The sequence below is a fragment of the Stegodyphus dumicola genome, chromosome 8 (assembly GCF_044657685.1).
Source record: "Stegodyphus dumicola isolate Sdum_Otavi_A_Nest chromosome 8, ASM4465768v1".
Lineage (NCBI taxonomy): Eukaryota > Metazoa > Arthropoda > Arachnida > Araneae > Eresidae > Stegodyphus > Stegodyphus dumicola.
This window is the reverse complement of record NC_140775.1, coordinates 123,193,843-123,212,779: the sequence shown is the minus strand read 5'-3', so window position 1 is coordinate 123,212,779 and position 18,937 is coordinate 123,193,843. Positions and strand designations below refer to the sequence as shown.

General features: G+C 34.5%; 1 protein-coding gene across 1 annotated transcript in view; it reads right to left on the bottom strand.

The window, feature by feature from the left end:
- Positions 1-18,937, bottom strand: part of LOC118190624 (GAS2-like protein pickled eggs) — a 140,286-nt gene that overhangs the window by 4,014 nt on the left and 117,335 nt on the right. The window contains exon 4 of the mRNA XM_085822350.1: positions 6,657-6,729. Coding sequence (XP_085678476.1) covers positions 6,657-6,729 — 73 coding nt within the window. The remainder of the gene's footprint in view (positions 1-6,656; positions 6,730-18,937) is intronic.

The following is an 18,937-nucleotide window of genomic DNA, read 5'->3' as shown; positions in this document are numbered from 1 at the left end:
TGAAATTATGAAAATTTAATTATGATATGATATTGACAGATATTGCCATATACAATATGATACTGGCATACTCTTCAGAACATTTTCACATGCGATCGTTCTGATTTCCTCTTATCATCGTGGCTTGTATTAAACAATGTATTACAGATTGAATACATTATATATTTTTAACTATGTAGAGACATTAGATATTTTTGGAAGCAGGCAAGATGAAAAATGAGCAAACGCCTTCGCCGGGAATCGAACCGCGGATCTCTGGAATACCGGCTCAGCGTGCAGAACCACTACACCACGAAGACACGCTAGGAAGGCGGGAGAAATACCTTAGAACTACTTGAAGCATTTTTCAATCAGGTTCAACAAATCATTAATAGAAAATTATATTTTTTAGATGAATTTCTTCCGAACTTAATATAAAGCGATTGCGCTTTCTCGGGTTTAGCTGTTTGTCAGTAAAATTGCAAATTAATGAGAATCCTAACGCTTTGTTTTGATTAAATTTCAGACCTTTCATCAATATTTCATTAGCCTCGTAGTCAATCACGATTTCTTTTGCTTCAATTTTCGAACCTTATTCCTTATGTTCTTTAATCAACGCATAAATACAAGAAAAAGGGGTATAATTCCTCTTGTTGGAAACATAACGAACTTCCCTCTGAGTTGCAATTTCAGGAACTCAATTATATGATTCAGTTTTCGGTTATGAAGTCTGTAGCTATTTCATATTTTGATTTTCCTGAAAGGAAGGTAGGTATAAAAAGAAAAAATATCCCTCCCAAAAAAGTTTATATTTTAACGTAGCACCAAAGGGTTTGTTAAATTTTTTTATGTTCTCGGCTGAGCTCGCAGTTATTAATCTGCTTTTGGACTCACTTCTGCTATTACAATTTTTGTCTTTTTAACTTTATTATATAACACTGCTTTCTTCGTGCTTACGCCACATAAAATTCAAAGGTAAAATCACAAATTTTTTAAAAGCAGCGTTTTTAGAATTCCTAAGCAAAGTGCTAAGGGTTGCCTTACTTTTTTTAATATTCGATGTCTTATTAAAAATAATATATTTTGCGACAACATCCTTTATTTCCGGACACAGGACTGATATTAACACAAAAGCAATACGGAAAATGAAGTAAGGATCAAGATTAATAGAATCTCCGGTGTTAAAAAGAGGTATAATATAGGTGTATTTGTCTTTTGTTCAGTTCTCCTAAGTCTTTCTAATTCGGCAACATCACAGCGACCTCGCAATATTTCCTACAAACAGGATGACGTATAACAGATTTGAAGGATAGATTGAAATGTGCAATATTTATTCGGGTACCCAAAACGTTGTTTTTAACGTGATGTATCAGTTAGCTCAGACAGTCAGAAGGATGACTGAAGAGATAACCATTAAACACTTTCAAAAATGCGAGGGCTAATGAATTTCTACTCGGCATTGGATTAAAATTACCCACTTTTTTGACTCGGCAGAATTCCAGGAAATGCTCAGAGATGTAGCAACTTTTTTTCTGATACTCGCAGGTCTTTTGCAGTGAAGAAAAAACACGAAGAGCAAATTGGATTATGATTGACTGATGTCATTCTCAGTGTGACTAATATCTGGTTTCGATTCATGCCACATTTTAAGTTTATGAAGCCATCTAATTGAAAAGCGAGCTTCCTGCATATTCAGTCGATGTGGTATTTCTTTTGAATTCTCGATTAACAAGAGGCCGTTCAATGGAATATTGGATGCATGACACTGGCTGAAAAATTCTAGAAAAATGGCATCGAGCTCAAGAAACTTCCCATCTTGGACATGTATATACTTTTCTTGAAGCGGACTGCGCGCAAGTTTCTGCTCCATCGAAATACACCTATCCACACCTAAGTCATTCTTGAAAGGCCTACCTACACCTTGTTATCATAATTACACACTTTTTGAATAAGAGACACTTAGGAATTACTTCACGCGATAACAGCTGTAAGACATACTGAATTAGGCGCATATATGAAAGCTACTTAACATTTCCACGTTGTGTTAGTTATGTTAGAGTATATTAATTTTATTTCTGCTTTTACTATGCGAGATAACAGAAACATTTTAAATACATATGTTTAATTGCATGTTGCATTCTAATGCGTTAAAGAAAAGTATTAACTTGCATATGCAGCTTAAATCGCATAAGAAGAATTAAAATGTACTTTACAAAAGGAAATAATGAAACATTTATTGCAGAACTAAAACTAAATACTATCTGGACGATGGAATAAACTGATTTTCGGAATATTTTGCGTTTAAATGCTTAAACGTGAAATTAAACGTACGTGTTACTTATATTTAAAACACCGCTTTTTTTTTTCTTTTCGGGTTAAGAAAAAGAATTAATGTATACAAATAAATAAATTAAAAAAAAAGTTTTCAGCGAACATGATACTAATCTGAAATAAACTGAGGAAAAATTTTCGATACATAAATTCACAGTAACATAAACTCCTCATAGAAGGACAGCTTTACACATATCTAAACTGCTATAGTATATTAGCTGCATTAAAAGTGCATTTTTATTAGTTTATTAATACAATGAAGAAAAATGCAACAAGATTCGAAAAGTGCCTGTAAATGTATCTTACAGTAGCATTTACTCAGAGATAAAATTTCATATCAGACACTTAGAAGCTGATAACTTTGCAAATTAAGCAACTCGTATATAAACTGGACAGAAGGTGTGATGGATGTTTCTTCCACAAACTTCAGGTAGTACAGAATAAGATTCTGCGAAAAACGGCAAATGCTCATTACTTGATTTAGAAACAAATTGATGTCTTGAAAATCTAACCCCTACTGGACCACATTACTAAACTTAAACATTTCTTCAAAACTGGACATAGTTACCATGCTGAAAAATTTTCAGAAGTTCTTAGTTACCAAGTCCTTCCAGATGATAATTTGTCGTGGCAAACCGTATACCAGAGACTGGCGGCGATGGCTCGTTTGCAAACAGGCTAGTAATTTGCATAATTCACCTTTTTCTCACCGAAACGCACATGTAGAACTTTTTCAGACTGAGTCATTCATGAAGTCGAGATAACAAAGCGCGTATTCTTTTGACATACGAATGAAGATTTAATTGTTTTGTGACACTCACTGGAAGGATATTATCCGGAAAAAACAAAGTATGTAATATCATGCATTAAAAACTGGAGGATCCATCTGGAGGAAACAAGGTATGTAATATCATCCATTAAAAATGACCATTATGATAAAATGTGACCTCTGGAATCTGATTTACTAGTATCGGATGGTGCAGAAGCATATGACAAAAATTTAAAGACAAATAATGTGAATATTGCATGCTGTACGGATAAAAACCTGAATCCCTGTATCATGCTTTCTAGGGAACTGTTGCTTTAACTTTCTTGCAAGGCCTGCACTAGGCATTTTGCCTTCCGATGCGCTTTCTGTGACTATTAAATTCTTTTTCCTGGCGCTTCCATAAATTCTAAAAATTTAGCCTTTCCTAAATTTTGCTGTTTGGTGTTTTTATATCTTCTAAAAATTTTGCCGCCAGGTGCGGTCGCACCGTCTCTGGCAATGGTCATGCTTTCTTGGAGAATAAAGTTGGTTTTCATGGGGTTGCACTTGTCGAAGACTTTCGAAACAGAGAACAAATTTATCGGATATTTAAATGTCTCGTCTACAATCGAAAGCACCATGTTTGAGCTATTTAAGCAGATAAGTTGCTATTCACTAACTACAGCCTACCATCCTACCATCCATCATTCTTACCTACTTAAGAATTTCATTGATTTTGGAATGGGATTCCTTTGACCAAGATGGCTACAAATGGCAAAATACGGAAGCCTGTCTCTAAATTATTTACTCTTGTTGTATTCCTAAACGCTAAACAATTTTACGAATTTTTTAAATATGTAAATAATTTTAGTGAAATTATAATATCTTTTATATAATGTAACATAAAATGCTTGAAAGAGTAAAGCTTTGTCGGAAAAAATAAGTTTACAGGGGCAAGCGTGTTTAACATTGAGGTATCTAACAAATAGCTATCTCGTTAAACTTGTGAAATATCGCCAAGCTGGAGATAGTTTTAGCGACTACTTTTTATCGCCAAATAGCTCTATTTAACTGGTACTGTCATTTCATAACTATTATTGATCCCTACACGTAAGTGTAACCGTATCCGGCCCTTACATGTAACTTTAACCGTATATGCCTTCTAGTAATTTCGAGAAATGAAAGGTACTAGAGATTTCTCGGCGGCCGGAGGAAAACTATATGAGATCGGAAACAGCATCAGCTCTTAGCTTTTTTCAGTTTAGAGTTGACTACTAAACTGAAAAAACTTTAATACTGAGATCTCCGTGAGAGCTATGCCTTTTATATACGCTTTGCATTGCATTGCGGTTAACGTTCTTATTAGTTTGAAGTGTAACTACTGATTGTGCTCTGTGATACTGAGAAGAGCTGCACGAGCGTCCTTGGGAAAAGTTCCAGAATTGTAAAATGTTTCTTTTGGGAAAATAAATTTTATCAAGCGACCACCTTTCTTTCTTTCTTTCTTTCTTTTTTTTTTTTTTTTTTTTTTTTTTTTTTTTGTGCATTCAATCCATTACGAAACCGTATGCGCGCGATAATATATTTCTTATCAAAGCGACGTTTAAAAATTCAGTTTCTGCATTTTTCATAATATATTTTTAGCAGCAAACATTTAAACACATTTTACATGCTGCATGAGATTCAGGCCCAATGATCTAGCAGGCCGCGACAAATATGGAATAGTTTAACTCTTCAGATAACTCCACACCACTTGAGCTATATGTGGGTGGGCGTTACTGCCCAAACAAATCACGTCGGTACCCATTGCAGCGATAATAGGACGCATAAGAGGGTACAGAATTATTTTGTCGCAATATCGGACGGCTGCGATGGAACCACCAGGAATCATGTAGAGGTCAGTGCGGCCGTTCATTGCTATTTCAGTCCATACAAGGAAGCCTTCTCCTCTGTAATGGTCTCTTTCGATGATATATGGCACACGATAGCGTGTCTATGGCTTTCGCCCTATCATTGAACTTTGGGAATCATTCTAGATGTTAAATCGAGACTCATCCGCAGACAGTAAGTGGAACCACTGTTTTGGTTTCCAACTGCGATGTTCACAGGCCCGATTCAATCACGGTCTGACATATGATGAGGACAAAGGAACACAAATCGCAGGTTGTTGGGCGTACAGTCCACCTTTATGCAGTATAGGCGATACAGTTTGGTGGCATATGGGCCATCCTGTAGCAGCAAAGAGATGCGGCACCAACTGTCGTGCTGTTAGTGCTCTACGGCGTCTTCCACATAACTGCAGGAAGCGATCGTCTGCCCTTGTGTTAAACCTGCAGCGTCCAGACAAACGTCTTCTACAGGAGTTTTGATCCCTTTGGTCATGATTCCACAGCTCATTGATGGCACGACGATGCACATTCAGCTCTCCAGCAACAGCGGACTTTCTCGCACCAGCCTGCAACATCCCGAAAGTCCTCCAACGGATTTCGTCATGCAAATAGTGTCTTCGGCTCATGGTTTCCGGTTTGGTTATCTCGGATTACATGGAACTACCGCTGCTTGCGAACTGACGCACGCATATGCCGGTATGCCTCTTTTTTAAGGCGTTGCGGTATGATTGCGGGATTGCGTCCAATGTTAATTTTGGTTGCCCGTTTGCATTCGGCGATGCAACCTGTATTTTATATGAAAACTGTGTGTTTTAATTCCCGTTTTTATATTTGTACCTTTCCTTTTAGCATTTGTTGCTTGTTTTCCGAGTACGAGTGGATATATATATAATCATTGTCTCCATAATTTTGCCCTTTTTCATAGCTAACATTTGCACTTTCAGTTCGATATTGTGTATCCAAAAAGCCCTTTTCAAGGACCTTAGCAATTAATCTTTTACTTTGTTACTTAGAGATTTTCGCTCCGAAATAATTCAGAGACGATTAGAAATATTTCAAAACTAATATAATATTTACCCCAGTTAACGTATTGAGATGAGAATGCATTCATTCATCCCTGCCCCTAAAGGATCACTTCACTTTCTCTTTAATTACTGTCTCCTTTCTCCCACAGCTTAAAAATTCCAACCCTCTATGAAATGACCCTCATTTATGTTACAATTGTCGTGATATTACTCAGTCCAGAATATGAAGATACTTTTTGAGAAGTCTAATCAACAACACTCAAGCGGTTTTAAAAAACTGTATAAATTTCACTAATATTTTTGCATCACAATTTTGGACAGTAGCTGTTTTGAAAGTTTAATAATTCTGCAAGCAGGCGAGATAGAATGAGCAATAGCAACATTTATAAGGTGGCGTGGATGGCAAGCAGCAAGATACCGAAACGTAACTGAGAGGATCAGGAAAATTTAATTAGCATTGCGCTAAAGATATTTCTAATGACGGTAACAAAATAATAACAAATTTAGAACCCTTAACGAAATTAAATCATTAAAGTAGCAAAAAATTAGAAATACTCTTTATAGCTTTATTTTTTGTTGCAATTTTTCAGTCAGAGGATTAAAAGTTTTTAAGAATCGGGGGCTGAAATGAAGATTTACGTCATCATATAAATATCTTCTTCAGATATAAACTCAAAAAATTACCTGTGACTGTTGAGGTGCACCTGTATAGATCCCGAACTGGACGGAGACACTCGGCTCACGGAGATGCGACGACCTGAAAGAAATTTTATCATTATGCAGTGGTAACAACGTGATGAAAACATAAAAAAATAACCTTTTTAATAACGTTCGTCCACCGAATGTAATGGACGACCGCCTGCGGAAACATTCTTAATTGTTAGATGTTGCAGACAATGCAGTATTTTCTGCAGGCGAACGGTTTAATTAAGTCTTCCTGTCTCTCCCATCCACACACGCCTACAAACGTTTTCAACTTTAGCTCGTTATCTCCCAGGGTATGTCTATTTCAGATCATGTAAAGTGAAAATAACATTAGATAATTCTCTTTTTGCTTCTATCTCAAGATGAAAGAAATGAACAAAGTCATTTTGTTAGAAGCGGATGCCAACGAAAGTAAGAATAAAATCACGGAAAAGAAAATTAATTCTTCCGCCAACAAATTATTCAGTCCATTCTAATGAAGTAGCGTAGATTGAGAATAATGTTTTTGCAACACTATCTGTGCCCAAAGAGGTCGCCAAATTAAAAAGAATTAAGTAAAAAGAGTTATGAGAAGTGGCTAACATAAAATGTAAACAAAAGACTGTCGCAAAATTTTTTTAACAGTTTACACAACACTCAGAATTTTACGTTATTAACAAAATTTATTGCTAAGTTTTCAGTGAAATTTAATGGCATCAGGAATTTAATTCTTCTTTAGCAAATTATTTTTTAGAGTCGTGTATGTACCCTAAATATTAGTATCCATACAACCGTATTGTCTTTCATTTCCTGTATAATGTTTCGTATGCTATATGTGCAATTAAAATTTAATTTTAATGTTGCTCTTTTACTTTAAATTTCAGTTGCAAAATTCTAAGTTTTATTCAGATTTATCATATGCCCTGCTTTATTTCAGAGAAAATTTAAGAAGGAATCGTTTATTAACGGTCTCTTTGAAAAAATTTAGATTAATTAAAACATTTAAAATACAAAATGCCTTTCTCGATTTTTTTTTTCATCCGATGCATATGAAGTCGTTTAAGAGGTGGCAAACTTTCATCTATTCCTGTATAAGTTAATATCATTAATAAACATTCATATAATTCAAGAATAATGTCCTAATGAGAAAATTAAAGAGCTCTGTAGCCACTAACTAACTTTTAATCAACAATATTCCTTCTTCTAAGGCTAACTTTCGTCTTTGAATATGTAGCACGAAAGCACCCAGCATCATCTTCATAATACTGAAAATTATATTAAGCATACATAAGAAGAAAAGAAAACTAATTCGTAAACTGAAAGCTTCAGATCACAGTCTAACGTTTCAAAGTGAATTTTACCATCAAAAATAAAAACAGTAAAATAGATGTATACATATATACACACACATAATATATATATATATATATATATATATATGTAGTATCCGTAAGTGCGACACAACCACCAGAGGGCCTCACCGATGCGCCAGCAGCGAGGTGAAAGATGAGTATGACATAGACAGAGAGACTCTTGTGCTATCCCACGCGAAGGTGGTGAGCTGCACGCGAAGGTGTAGAATAAGGAACTGTAGTTTTCCACGCGAAGGTGGTAAAATTGGACTGTACTGTTTAATACATCAGCAAATGCGAGTAGGCACTAATCGGTTATGTGATAAGACTGGTAAAAGCTATCATAATCCTCTTTGTATCAAACGGCACTTGTATTTAATCTAATTTGTACCTTTTCTGATTATCTTTATTAAATGTTCTGTGGTGTGGAAAACAAAGTTGGAACTGTTATTTAGCATCTTCAACTCCCTTACTACAGAAAATCTGGGGGCCCTGTCCGGGATATTTGGATATTTGGATACTTCAGAGAAGGTACTGTGAAAACTTTGCTTTATTTCTTTCTTGAAGATAGTGATACTTTTGTTTCGTTTTTAAAATGAGTTTCCTAAATAATTTAAAGAAAAGTGATTTAATAGTAATTGCGGAACAAATTGGACAGACTGTTCCAGAAAATGCTAAAAAAGCTGAAATTAGAAGAATTATCGAAAATTCTGATGTTTTCAAAACGAACGTTGAATTTGTTCGTGGCGTCGTCAAGTCGATCGCAGAGGATCGGACGCCTAAAACAAGTAATGAACACTATTTGTTAGAGATCGAACGTCTTAAATTAGCTCAAATTGAGAAGCAGATTGAATTAGAAAGTTTAAAATCACAATCATTATCGAGTGATAGAAGAAACGCGGAGACTAGTGTTGAAGATATTATTAAAAGCGTCAAAACACTAACTATAGCTGTACCTCAGAAACCGGAAGCTATGCATTTGTTTTTTCAGTCACTTGAGAAAGCTTTTACTACTAAAAGTGTACCAGTGGAGTTAAAATCAGAAGTGTTGATTAATATATTAGGTGATAAATGTAATAATGTTCTAACGTATGTTTCTGAACAAGAAATCGCGGATTATGATAAATTAAAAACTCTAATCTTGAAAGAATTTCAGCCAACACCGCGTGAGTGTTTGAACAATTTTAAAAATGCGCAGAGACATTCATCTGAATCACATGTTCAGTTCGCGTCTCGACTCAGTGCAACTTTCAATTATTATTGCAAGTTAAGAGAGGTAGATGACTTTAAGAAATTGTGTGATCTTATTGTATCTGATAAGTTGTATGAAACTCTTGATTCTAAAACAAAGGAACATATTAGTGTTCGGGAGGGTCAAAGTTGGTTCCCACCTAATCAATTGGGAAGAGAATGTGATTTATTTTATTCATCCAGGGGTAAATCTTTAGTTGATACCAATAACACACGAATCGAAACTCCAGAAAATAAAAAGCTTAATTTTTCCAAAAACAATCTTAGAAAAGCTCAGAGCAATTTCAAGGATTCAGGGAAGTTTGTAAATCAGGGCAGTAGTAAACCAGAACGTATTTGCTATGTTTGTGGGAGTAAAGGGGAATTATTTCATTTTGCTAGAAATTGTCCCAAACGGTTAGGAAAGGAGGAAAGTTTGTCTCCAAAAAAGGTATCTGGGTTAGAGATTGACTCGGATAATGCAGCTAGAAATAAGTTAGAATTTATTGAACTGTTGATTGATGGTAAAAAAGTAAAATGTTTAATAGATTCTGGAAGTGAATTGATAGTTGTAAAGAAATCCCTTTTTCCGAATAAATTATCAACTGGATGTATAGAACTCAAAAGTTCGTTTGGTCACGTGGTTAAAGCGGAAACGGCTAAGTTTATTTTTTCTTTATGCGAAAGCAAAAAACAAAAAGAGATTGAAGCAGCGATAGTTGATGAATTGATAACAGACTGTATTTTTCCCCCTTCCTGTCTAAAAATGATCTGTTGTGACCAGGTGATGATTACGCAATATGAAAATGATTCCGTCTCTTCGGAAAGGAATTTTTTGTCTTTTATTTCTGCAGCCATGACAGGGATTTGAGGGAGACAGCGAAACAGATTTATGGCATATTAAAGATGAAGGATTACGCAATACTGTTTCCACTCTTATTAATGATTATAAACCGTTAGAAAAGCCGCGCAGTACAGACTTAAAAATGAAAGTAATATTAAAAGATGATATTCCAGTTTCTCAGCGTTCGAGGAGAATTCCTTTTGCTGATCAAAAAATTGTTGATAATCAAATAAATGAATGGTTAAAGGATGGGATTATAAAGCCGTCGTGTTCAGAATATGCTTCGCCAATTGTTTTGTGTAGGAAAAAATCGGGCAAGACACGGATTTGTGTTGACTTTAGGCAGTTAAATAAAAAAATAGTTAAGGATTCTTTTCCTATGGCACAAGTAGAAGAAGTTTTAGATCGTTTAGGTGAAGCAAAGGTTTTTTCGACATTAGACTTAAAGAATGGTTTTTTTCATGTTCCAGTTGAGGAAAACTGCACTAAATATTTGGCATTTATTACTCATTCAGGCTTGTACGAATTTCTAAAAGCACCTTTTGGTTTGTGCACGTCCCCTAGTGTGTTTCAAAGATTTATTTATAATGTGTTTAGAGATTTAATTCGGGATGACACTGTTGTTACTTACATGGACGATTTTATTATTCCAGCACGAAATGAGAAAGAAGGCTTAGAAAAGTTGAAACACGTTTTAGAAGTAGCCAAAGAATATGGTTTGGAGATTAATTTTAAGAAATGCCAATTTTTGAAAAGAAAAATAGAATTTCTCGGGTATGTTATTGAGGATGGTACAATTCGCCCCTCTACTGAAAAAACCAGGGCTGTTCAAAATTTCCCGGAACCCAAAAACCTTAAGCAGATTCAAAGTTTCTTGGGCCTTACTGGGTATTTTAGGAAATTTATTGCCAATTATTCAAAAATAGCGAAACCATTAAGTGATCTTCTTCGTAACGGAGCAGAATTCAAATTTGGGCCTGAACAAAAAGATGCATTTAATAAATTGAAAGAACTTTTATCCACAAGTCCGGTTCTTCATATTTTTAAACAAGGAGCACCATTAGAATTGCATACAGACGCAAGCAGTCATGGTTTCGGCGCTGTATTGCTACAAAAGTCAGATGATGGACAGTTACACCCCATTTACTTCATGAGTAAAAAAACGAGTCTCCAACAAGAGAAGCTATCTAGTTATGAGCTTGAAGTTTTAGCTATAGTAGAAGCTCTAAAGAAATTCAGGAATTACCTTTTAGGATCTAAGGTCAGGATAGTTACGGATTGCGATGCTTTCCAGAAGACTATGTTCAAGAAGGATTTAACTCCTAAAGTGGCGAGATGGGCGTTACTTCTAGAAGAATTTGACTATGAAATTGTTCACAGATCTGGGCAACAAATGAAGCATGTGGATTCACTAAGTAGGAACGCGGTCATGATGGTTACTTGTTCTCAGGGAGAAATTACAGCCAAAATTGCAGCTGCGCAAAGAAGTGATGAGCGTCTCCAGTTGCTAAAATCCTTAGTCGAGCAAGGACTAAAGAAAGATTTTCTAGTGAAAAATGGAATATTATACAAGTTTGACAGAGGTCATGAGTTACTTGTGGTACCCGAAGTATTAGAGCTAGAAATCATACGTAGTATCCACAACAAGGGACATTTCGCAGTGTCTAAAACAGAAGATCTGCTAAAAAACGACTTTTATATTCCTAACCTTAGAAAACGAATTGAGCAAGTTATTTCAAATTGTGTAGAATGTATTTTGTGCGACAGAAAACGAGGTAAGAGCGAAGGGTTGCTGAATCCCATACCAAAAGATAGTATCCCTTTGAGCACTTTTCATATCGATTTTATAGGACCATTACCTTCGACAAATAAGAACTACAATCACATCTTAACCGTGGTTGATGCATTCACAAAGTTCGTATGGCTCTATCCAGTAAAGTCTACATCAGCTCAAGAGGCATTGCAGAAGCTGAAACTGCAACAATTAATTTTCGGTAATCCTTTGAGAATTATAAGTGACAAAGGTACGGCGTTTACCTCTAAAGACTTTGAAGATTACTGTAATCAAGAGAAGATCCAGCACATATTTACAACTACAGGCGTTCCTAGAGGAAATGGACAAGTGGAAAGAATTCATCTCACTCTGATTCCAGTCCTATCTAAATTATCCATAGATGATCCAACCAAGTGGTACAAATATGTTGGCGATGTACAAAGGATCTTAAACAGCACTAAGAGCAGAAGCACAAAGAGTTCTCCATTTGAGCTTCTCACTGGTGTTAAAATGAGAAATCGAGAGGACTTAAAGATTATGGAAATTCTTGAAGAAGAAGAAAGAAATACTATGATGAAAGATCGAGAAGATATGAGAGAAGAAGCAAGAAAAAACATTCTAAAAATTCAGGAAGAGAATAGAAAAACATACAACAAAAAGAGGAAAGAGGCACAAGTATACAATGTGAACGACTTAGTTGCCATACAAAGAACGCAATATGGAGGTGGTCTAAAGTTAAGGCCAAAGTTCTTCGGTCCATATCGTGTAACAGCGAGGAAAGGCAAAGATCGTTACCAGGTGGAAAAAGTGGGACACCATGAAAGTCCTGGATGTACCACTACAGCAGCTGATCTCATGAAGCCGTGGACTTCTACTATATAAAACCATGTGTGGTTCTTCCGCACTTTTCTTTTTGTTTTTTTTCCCTTTTCTTTTGTTTTTTTTTAAATTTATTTTCAGGTGCTGTCTTGATGTTCCAGTGTTGCTGATCCGTGTTTTCGAGGACGAAAAAGCGTCAGGAAGGCCGAACTGTAGTATCCGTAAGTGCGACACAACCACCAGAGGGCCTCACCGATGCGCCAGCAGCGAGGTGAAAGATGAGTATGACATAGACAGAGAGACTCTTGTGCTATCCCACGCGAAGGTGGTGAGCTGCACGTGAAGGTGTAGAATAAGGAACTGTAGTTTTCCACGCGAAGGTGGTAAATTGGACTGTACTGTTTAATACATCAGCAAATGCGAGTAGGCACTAATCGGTTATGTGATAAGACTGGTAAAAGCTATCATAATCCTCTTTGTATCAAACGGCACTTGTATTTAATCTAATTTGTACCTTTTCTGATTATCTTTATTAAATGTTCTGTGGTGTGGAAAACAAAGTTGGAACTGTTATTTAGCATCTTCAACTCCCTTACTACATATATATATATATACAAACAATACAATGTATACATATTATTACACCTATTTCTCTTCTCTCCTTTAATTAAAATAACATTAGTAATTGTCAACTAATGAAAACTTTTTTTTTTCATTCATTAGTTCAAAAGTACAATTATAAAACTGGGTTCTATAAGAATTTCGGTTTTGAAATCTCCGACTTGCATTTTTGCTCTTCTTTTTGGATCCTAAACGGTATAACAGAAATTTTAATGTAGAAAAGTATGCTGCCGCTTGAATAACAATGATGATAATAATAAAGAAAAAGAAAATGCACAAATGAGTCCGATGAATTCTACAAAATTTCACCGTTAATCTCCTACTCTAAATTTTATTTTCATTGCAATGCATCCTGTATACAATAGGAATACATAAAAATTTTCAGTCAACCTATGACAGGGTGTTAAAAAACGTGTTTTATTTATTTTGTAAGGATTTACTAATTTTCATCTAACCAGTTATTTCATGTTAAGTAGCTTTACTGTCATTCCCCCTTTTCGTTTTCCTGCCAGAATGCTGATTTTAGTTCGCGCATATTAAAACGACGCAGAAAGAGATAATATTTAAAGGAAGGCTTTAGACTGTTTAATCAGAGTGTGTTCCGACTGCTGAAGACCCCGTTACTATTTACAGTTCTTGTATAGCAGTCTGCAGCCTGGTTTTATTCTTGCCAATAGTGCTCATAGTGCTTGTCACGTCGGTGTAGGGTTGAGCCAACTCGCACATTAATCAGTTCTGCGTAGTCTTTGGCTAACGTAAGACTTATAGTGATTTCAATACGAATTCATTACTTTTGAGTTACCCTATAAATGCTGGCTGGTCTGTAAGCATCAGAAGTGCCTTCATTTAAATTATTTTGAGTTCTGAGTAAAAGGTTCCTTTACACTTTTCTTGGACCTTTACGGGTCTCCTAAGCTTGTTTTCGAAGGTGAATGGACTCGTGGACCTCGTCTAGTATATTCCTAGGCATGGAGATTAGTAACAACAGCACACTTTTCTTAAGTTCTGTTTAACCTTGGACATAGCGATAAGTCGCTTACACGTCTAACAAAGATATGGCACAAGTTACAGGTACAAACCCTACAATTTAGTGATATAAAACAATGTTTGCTGCATAATGTTTACTACCGACAGCTGCACAGTCACCAGTAGTACGTTATTTCATGTCATTTAATAAATAAAGTACGTTTATAACACCCTATCATAGGTTGATTCGAAAATTTTAAAATTTTCTTTTTATATATGGAATGCAATGAAGGGAAATTAAATATAATGAAAGTACAAAATTGTTTAAAAAACAGAAAGGGTTCAAATTTTAACGGTCGCCCAAAAGGATTTGTTGAGTTTCTTTTTATGCTGCCATTGAGCTTGCAATCTACCAGTCTGCTGTTGCATTCACTCATGCTAATCCATTTCTTTTTAGTCCAAACGGTCGTTAACTCGAATAGGCTATTAGTCTCGAAACGGGACTTTGCTTCGTTCACTATAAATGGTTGTAACACTTTTCAGATTGTTGCCACCAAATATTTTCGCCCTGCATTATTTTTAAAGAAATTAAGTAATGAAAAACCTGCTAGTATGCATGTATGTTCTTCGTACTGTGAAAAAATGACAGTACCTAGAGCCATGAAGTTTTAATAATGTAGTCCTCCTCCCGAACATACGCACCCAGAAGCGCGAGTTTTGAATTTCGAATTTTATATTTCGTATTTTATAAAATTTTAATGAATTTTTGATTAACAAACTTAACGATTTGAGAGCTAGCAGTGGCAACACTGTACGAAATAAAACAATTTTATCTCCAGTGCGCGAGACCGTACCTCGGAAATTCTAAAGATAGTGTTTTTTAAAATATTTTTTGATATTTAATAAATAAAGTTAACACACCAACGTTATTAATAAAAAGAAAAAATAAAGTTTTACAAGCCGTCTTCCTGCGAAAACTGAATGTTGATAGCATTTATGGCGACGATTAACACTGCATTGGAAATTGTAAATATATACTGTTATGTTACTTTTAAAATTTTTGTAATTTTGCTGTTGAATTGTATGTGACGTAAGTGCGTATGAAATGATTCTTAATGATAAGCAAATAAGATAAAAAGAAATGTGTTACTAGCCGTGAGTACAACAGCAGATTGGTAGTCTACGAGCTCAGAGCGTAAAAAACCTTAAGAAATCCTTTTGGACAATAGTTAAAATCTGAATCCTTTCAGATTTTTTTTTAATGTCTGTTGAGCTTTATTACTATAAGCATCTTCTTTGCACTAACGCCGTATACAATTCAACAGGAAATTACAAAAAGTTTAGAAGCAGCATAGTAGCGTATGCTTAGAATTTTTGATGCAGTATTAAACGTTGGTATACATTTTTCTTTTTTTCTTTTTTTTTTTTTTTTTTTTTTTTTTTTTTAAAGTTTTCAGTTCATGATATCAGTGGTAAAAAATTTTAGTCAGAAGGCTTGCAAAATTTTTTTTCTCCAACTATTAACGTTTTGTGTGTTCAATTTATTAATTAAATATCATGTTCTTCGCAATTATTCAATTCAACAGCAAAATCACAAAATATTTAAAAACAGCATATCTATAGTCTCGGCTGGAAATAAAAATGTTTTATTCCGTACAATGTTATTACTGCTCGCTTTCAAATAATTCAGTTTGTTAATCAAAAATTTATTAGAGTTTTACAAAATATGAAATATAAAATTCGGGCTTCCATTGTACACATGTTTGGGTGAAGGACTACGTTACTCGGAATTATGTCCCTGGGTACAGTCGCCTTTTTGCAACGCGACGAACATACAAACAAACATACACGCAGATTCTTCATTATTTAATTTCTTCAAAAATATGTGATGGCAAGAATTTGAAAAATGATTCAGGCGTTTGTAATGGACGGCGCAAAATCCCATTTCGAGACTGACAGTCCATTTAGGTTAAAACTTTAGATTACAAAGGAAAAAAAAAAATTAAATCTGAAGTCTTTCAGATTTCATATTATGCCCAAAGGGGCGATTTTTGGATATTTTGTGTGGTACCTTTAATTATTAAATATCATGCTTAACCATAAAATTCTTAAAATTAATTTGAACCATAAAATTCAATTCAACAGGAATATCGCAAAATCATCTTTAGAATTTCCGATACACAGTCTCGAGCGCTGGAATTTTTTTTTCTTTCTTTTTTTTTTCCCCCGTGCAGTGTTTTCATCGATCGTTTTGAAATCGTTGAGTTTCTTAATCAAAAACTCATAAATTTTTTACAAAATATAAAATAGATAATAAAACAAATTCCAAATTTGGGTTTCCGGATACCCATATTTGAATGGAAGACTATGTTATTCAAAATTTGATGTCTCTAGGTACGGTTGTTTTTTCAAAGTGCCAGAAACATACATACATTCACGCAGATTCTTTATTATTTAATTTATTTAAATATAAAGTAGGGCTCTAATATTTCGTGGCAAGAATTTGAAAAGTGAAATGCCAGTGAACAACGCAAAATGCCAAAACGAAATTAAGAGCCCTTCTGGGCAAATTGCCCCTTTGGGCTAGTAATGAAATTGTGTGCTGATAAAATTGCACTTTAAATTATCATCTGTTTTACGTTGATGAGCGATGCATTTTCATAACAAGAAGATAAATTAAAGGTATACGGTGGTGTCGACTGGCAAAAATGTTCTTACACGTCTCTGGTTTCTATACGCAGAGAGAGCAAGATTATATCCCAAAAGGGGAAAAACCTAGATCTCTTCAAATTGAGAATAACTTAAACGATGAATTGATAAATTTTATTACAAAACATTTTGTATTACAGAATTTTTGCGTATGATTTCTGAGAACGTTTCAGCATTAATGTATTATAGTATCATAAACTACTATGCATTAAGTTAGCTGCATCAAATGCAGTTCTAACTTCGCAGAGTAGATAACGCAATGCCTAGAAAAGTTTCTGAATTAGAATTCAATACGCATCCCAAAACTGTGAAATAGATAGAAAGCGTTTGAGGAAGTTTATTCCTTGATATTATAACTACCAAATATGATTATATTCTATAATTGTTTTCCTTTTAATCAACGAAAACAACAGAAACAACGGAAAATAGCATTTTTTGTTCAATTCCAGTAGCCATTAAGAAGTTTTATAATTTTCTACGATTAGTATGCGCGCAAGTCTTTCATGCTCTAATTACGTTTTTGCTCATTCATCTGTTAATTTTTGTGCGCCCATTCAGAATTAACGAAAATTCCGCAATTTCTTTGTTGTCCGTAAATAACATTTTATGCCTGTAAATAATTATCATTTTATCTCCACGAAGATGCATTCTTTCCAGGAATACATTTCTTGCATAATTTAATAAATTAGAGAATGACTCAGACTATTGTCGACCGACGATCATAAGATCTTTTTATCTACGATATTATTTTAAAATTTTGTTCAAAAAGTAATACACCTTTTTATGATTTTTATATTTTTTAATTCATACAAAATTACGTTCAAAAAGAACCAAAAACGAATTGAAATTCATTTTTAGTTGGGTTTATAATTTTATTCAACAATAAAGTTCCAGTTTCATGAGGTGCTAAAAACAGATTATTGTTTTTTTTTTTTTTTTTTGTTTTTTTTTTGGGGGGGGAGGGGGACTTTGTTTTTAAAGAAAAGAAGCAAAATATTTATGCTACTTCCGTTATGCTTATTCTTAAATGCTATTTTTATATTTAAAAAAATTATATAATTTTTACTAAAAAAATTAACAGTAAATTCTTTTTCCAGATGTTCGACTGTCATCTCAATTTTTCTAATAGTTTTTTCTCTAGCTTTAAATAGCTATATCTATCTGTACCTACATCTCTCTCTCTCTCTCTATATATATATATATATATGTATATGTGTAATGAAAGCAAACTTTAGAAGTACTGAAGTGGAAACACTGAGATGCAGAAATGCAGAAATACCGATTGCGGCGTATATATAGAAAGGACAGATCGTAGATCCATATTGAAGAAAAAGAAGTCGAGGCTGATTAAATTCCGCTTTTATTTAAATTAACATTTGGGGCCACAATACATTGGCACCCTAATCATGCCTATTTCCAGAACATTAACATTTCTGAATACTATTGCGATAGGAAGAGAGCACAGTGAAACTGTGTCCAAGTAGCACAGAGGCTAAAGCTAAACCTGCGCGCTTATTTAATATGTAAGCTCACGAAGAGGAAGGTTTCGGTTTAGGTTAAGTTTCAGTTCTCAAAATTTTGAGTTCAAGCTCCCAATTACCAACGTCATCAGCGCAGTGAAAGCCGCGTAGTTTTATCTAGAAATGACGCAGTCCAGGAAAATTATTGCAATTTTTTTTAATACAGAGAGGAAATGCTAAAATTAAAAATAAGGAGTTAAAAGCCTATTGCTAAAGTGAATTATAAAGCTGATTTATATATTTTTTTATCTAATATATATTAAATGATGTAAATAAGTTGATGACTTAGATATCGAGATGTTGATCCACAATGAACAGCAGACTTGGCAACCGAGGCAGATTAAATATTAAGTTCCGAATTAGCTACGTCATCATCCTTATGTAAAAGTCAAATGATATGGATTACTATAGAAAAGACGAGGTCCAGAACAGTTACACTGTTTTTA